This window comes from Oncorhynchus masou, chromosome 29 (genome assembly GCF_036934945.1).
Source record: "Oncorhynchus masou masou isolate Uvic2021 chromosome 29, UVic_Omas_1.1, whole genome shotgun sequence".
Classification (NCBI taxonomy): Eukaryota; Metazoa; Chordata; class Actinopteri; order Salmoniformes; family Salmonidae; genus Oncorhynchus; species Oncorhynchus masou.
This window is the reverse complement of record NC_088240.1, coordinates 54,537,097-54,542,015: the sequence shown is the minus strand read 5'-3', so window position 1 is coordinate 54,542,015 and position 4,919 is coordinate 54,537,097. Positions and strand designations below refer to the sequence as shown.

General features: G+C 42.4%; 1 protein-coding gene across 1 annotated transcript; it reads right to left on the bottom strand.

Annotated features, from left to right (window-relative positions):
• Positions 1-698: 698 nt before the first annotated feature.
• On the bottom strand, positions 699-3,927 carry LOC135521222 (transmembrane protein 74). Its single transcript, XM_064947151.1, has 2 exons — positions 3,818-3,927; positions 699-3,159 (listed from the first exon to the last, which is right to left on the bottom strand). Exon 2 carries the CDS (start codon positions 3,095-3,097, stop codon positions 2,249-2,251), a length of 849 nt encoding a protein of 282 aa, XP_064803223.1. The 5' UTR covers positions 3,098-3,159; positions 3,818-3,927; the 3' UTR covers positions 699-2,248.
• Between the last annotated feature and the right edge of the window lie 992 nt (positions 3,928-4,919).

The window sequence follows — 4,919 nt, the reverse complement described above, 5'->3', positions numbered from 1 at the left end:
TAACTACCAAAACACCCCGTTTCTCTGGTGCAGATACCTTTTACCGTTACTCCTCTGTGACCAGAGAATAAGGAGTATGTCCCAATGATCTCTCCTTCTTCCCGAAGTGTGCTCCCGGTCACTACACCCCACAGCATTGGATTGGTGTAGGCATGGGCTGGAGGAGTGTCTTATGACTGTCATTTCCTGTCAAATCAATTAAGGGAAGTGCACACGTCAAAATAAAGGAGAGATTATTGGGATGCATCCTAGAAGTGAAAAGGGAAGAGGGAACAAGGAAAGTGCTTTTCCACTGGAGAGAGACATCCGTGCCACCCCGTGTAGCTCAGTTGGTAGGACATTGCACTTGCAATGCCAGGGTTCTGGATTCAATTCCCACTGGGGACCAGTACAAACACATTTGAAAATGTATGCAGTCACTACTGTAAATTGCTATGGGTTAAGACTGTCTGCTAAAATCTAATCCAACTAGGCTAGGTTGTCTGATGTTAAAGGTACTTAGGACACGTGTCAAGTAATGCATTGAGTTGAAGAGTTTCTGTTTCACCTTCAGTCTGCTACTGTACAGTTACACAACCAGTACATGTATGTCGTATTACTGTACCATGCGTTAAGCCATAACTGTGCAATTGTCACAAAAGAAGGTGCTCTCGAGACTGTAGGGTCTCCTTATAGTAACAAGAGTCTTACCATGTTGCTGTAATTCTTGGGGTGTATATTTTATTCCATTACAGTATATGCATGATCGAACAGTAGAGTGGAAAACACATGACGAGTATAATTAATAGCCAACAACATGAATTTGCCCCACAAAATGACAACATGAATTTGCCCCACAAAATGACAACATGAATTTGCCCCACAAAATGACAACATGAATTTGCCCCACAAAATTACAACATGAATTTGCCCCACAAAATGACAACATGAATGAGCTTTTTCTAGTGATATCCAACACGCATATTTCCCCTCGAGGCAAGCACTTGTGATTGTGAATAAAGGCTTTTGAAGAATTGAAATCATGGAACCATTTTCAAGGTAACAAGTCTCCTTTGACGCTTCTTGACTCAAAGGCTACAGTAGTAGGCCAACAACACAGAGACAGTCGCAAATGACAGTGGTGATGTGTCTCACTTCACCATGGAGAAAATCATTCTCAACCAACAGTTCTATGAACTGAATAGAACATTTCCTGTTTTTGTTGCACCCATAGTTTCTGGTTTGTTAAAAGAAACAGATCCCTTTTCCAGTAACATTTTAAAGGCATATCTGAGACTCCTCGGGGGAATACAATACGGTTTAGAGTGTCGTAGGATGTAAGTCCATTAGCAGCCTATAATAAAAACATTGGTAGCGTAGGCCTAGCCTATAAATAAAAGCCTATTTCTCTTAAAGATTTATTACATTGTTATATTGTGATCCAGTGAGTTCTCGTGTTGCGTGATCATTCAAGTATGATAATTGCATATACTGCAGGTACAGTACATTAGAAGTAGGTTATTTGACGTGTACTGTGCAACACAGTGCAGTACAATACAGTGCAGTACAATACAGGGCAGGACAGCTTTATAAACTGGGGCAAGTCTTTCATGTGTGATTATGTGGCCCCCCTCCGTACACACACAGATACACACACAGTGAGAAACCACAGTGAGAATTAGGCTCACCTGCATTGAGGAAGTAAAAAAGGCCATTGGATGTTAGCATGTGCACCACTGAGCAGATTTTGACATATCAGATTTGATATAGGGCACTAGACTAGGCTAATACATCTCACTTTCTAAACTCATGGGACAGACACGTTTCCCTCTAGAATGTGTGTGTGCATCACATTACTGACTGTCGGGCACTTTCACATAAAAAATGGATCACCTTAATAATAAATGAAACCTCTCAGAGATTGCATTTATGAAAAAATGTGACCCAGCATTTTCCATTTCCAAAAGCAAAAAAAAAAAAAGGTTTATTTTTTATTTTTGTTGTCATGCTTATTCATTCTGCTTAAATAGGCCTATACCTTGCACGTCCATTAAATTATATGGAGATGATACTGTAAGACAATGTATACTTCATAATCTTGGATATTAAAACAAATGAACATTTTAACAGTTATGCTAATGTAACTGTAGGTAGACCGACTGATGTGTTCCGGTTGCACGCTTTGGGTCTGGAGAACCTACATCATGCATTATTGTGTTGGCCTGGCTTAGTAACACAAGACAAAGTATTTTGTCAACCGGATATCATTTTAATTCAAGGTCTCTTCTATCTCTTCCTTCACAGACAGGTGTGCGGACGATCGACTAGGGCTTGACCTCGTTTTTAAAATAATGGAGCCATATAGCTTTGCTGAGTGCTTGGAATATGCAAAGGCCTTTCTCCTGTACATCTCTCCCTGCCACATAGATATCATTAGCAGAGTGGACAGCACTACCCCGCCCAGCGTCAGTAGACAAAGCCCTGCTATCACGCACCTATCCAGGTGTGCCCCTACCCTGGCACTTTCGATTTCCAGCCTCTCCATCTCCCTCGCGGACACGCTCTCCGGGTCCACTTTGACCTCGCGAGGGACTGCATAGGATATAATCACTAACGAGATCCCAGTGACTAGGAAAGTGACCGCGCTTATAAAACCGTAATCTACAGATGCCCCCGAACTTTCTGATGCAAGATCATCATCTGACATTAGGGAGAGCTCATGCAACCCCTCGGGCCGAATGTCGCTCGCACAGTCATTAGGCCTACACCAGGATTTGTGGATACTTTCCGCACTTTTCCCCGGGCTTGGCAGGCGCAAATTCACATTCTCGTCGACATAGGTGAAAGCTGTCTCTGATTCTTCGTCGCAGCACACTCTGACTTTCTCCACCGCAGGGTGACCGTGTTTAAAATGCGGACGTCCGTTAAGGGGAACCGTCCTTGGTGCTGAATTACACAGTCCTTTGCAGCCCGGAGCTGAGATAGAGAGCGCCCCTCCGGCTGAACTGCTCGCTTTACGAACATGAACCGGATTGGAAGCCCAGTCAAGGACGCGGGGAGGATCGGGTTGTCTGCCTCTTCCTTCCTTATCTATATAAAGCAGCTCTACAGAAGCCATTCGATTCTTTCCGCTGGTTCACTTCAGTTATTTCCCCAAGGCGTTCTGAGTCCGCAGCTTCCCTGATGAAAAATAATTGACAAAGCAGATGTCACATAGGGCCTGATTATTAAAAACTATTCAAATTATTGCATTGGGGAAAACAGCAGCCACCTGTGCGTAATTTGTGGCGCTTCAAGCGCATTATGGGCAAGTATGCTCATGATGTTATCAGAAATACTTAGCCTAAAAATGTACAATTGTTTGGGTTTAAGTAATTTGCTCCATGTATACAAAGCGATTAAAGTGACAGATTAGCAGTATCCAATTAGTGTGCAATCCCCTTCAACCCGATTATCTGTAGTTATTTTTCAAACATAATGTATATCATAGTATGTAAGAACACACATACCTAGTCATGAGAAGTGTACATAACTGTATCGTAGGGCACATACATTTTCCAATAATAGGCTGTTATGGAGATAAATCATTCCAGTAGGCTGCTCTGTGCGGGAAAGGGGATGGGTTTGAAGTAGATAAACGGCTTTCCACGCCATGCAATATGCTCTTATTCACAACATCGCTGTGAAATGTTGAAGATTCATCAAATAACGTGATAGTTTTTGCGATGCGTATTTGGAGCATGCACAGTCTTCCCTATAGCCACAGTGCATCTGCTTAGTGTGCTCAGCTAATATAAACTACTGTATTTCAGGCAATAAATAATATAAAAGCACTTACTTCTTTAGAATTCATTCTTCATCATGCCAGAATACTTTGCATAGAGGAATCATAATAGATCGATGACTAAATGCCTTTAACGAAACTGAAAACGTAGCCTCGAGTCCTTGTCTGCTTGGGAGGAAAGATTTTCGCTGTAGTCCCTCCCTCCCACGCAAGGTTTAAGCTGCCTCGCTATGGTGCTGAAATGAGCTGGCTCCCCCCGGTACCCTTGAGTAGATGCAGATTACTTCGGTGTGCATTCAAATAAACACACACCAGAGAGGATTTAATTCTCATGGACCTCTGCATTTGAAGTCCATATAGACTTAAACATTTTGCCCCTAAAGTATCAACCTTATGGACATTCGATTTCGTTAATTTGATCAAATGTCAATTAACGTTACTAGAGCTGTGCTAATAATCTTCTCAAGATGTGTACTTCCTGTAGATGCTTGGTTGCATCAAGTGAAAACATGCATAGGCCTAAAACCAATAGCCCGTTTACAGTGGTCAACTGATCCACATGGGAGAAAGGGAAAGGGGGCACCTAGTCAATTATACAACTGAATGCATTCAACTGAAATGTGTATTCCACAATTAACCCAACCCCTCTGAATCAGAGAGGTGTGGGGGGGGGGGGCTGCCTTAATCGACATCCACGTCATCAGGCGCCAGGGGAGCAGTAGTTGTTGGGGGTTAACTGCCTTGCTCAGGGGCAGAATGACAGATTTTTACATTGTCGGCTCTGGGATTCTTGATCCAGTAACCTTTCGGTTATTAGCCCAACAATCTGTGTGCCCTGGCCCCATGGAAGATTAGTGGTCACTATGTCAAAAGCATAATTTAATCCATATTTAATCTAGAGAGCTAGCCCTGAAAATATTAGTACATGTCATCCTCATCTTTGTAAAGCTTTAAAGCAATCCGAAAGATACAGTACAATGATCTTTCTGAATGGCAACACTTTGCATTTCAATTGATGCCATTGTCACCTCCACCTGCATATTTGTTAGTATAACCCTGTTCCTTTATGCAGCTGTGTCCCATGCACCACAATTCAAAGCTATTGAGGCCATGAAAATATCGAGAGAGCAAACTATTACATTCCAGAGCACAAACA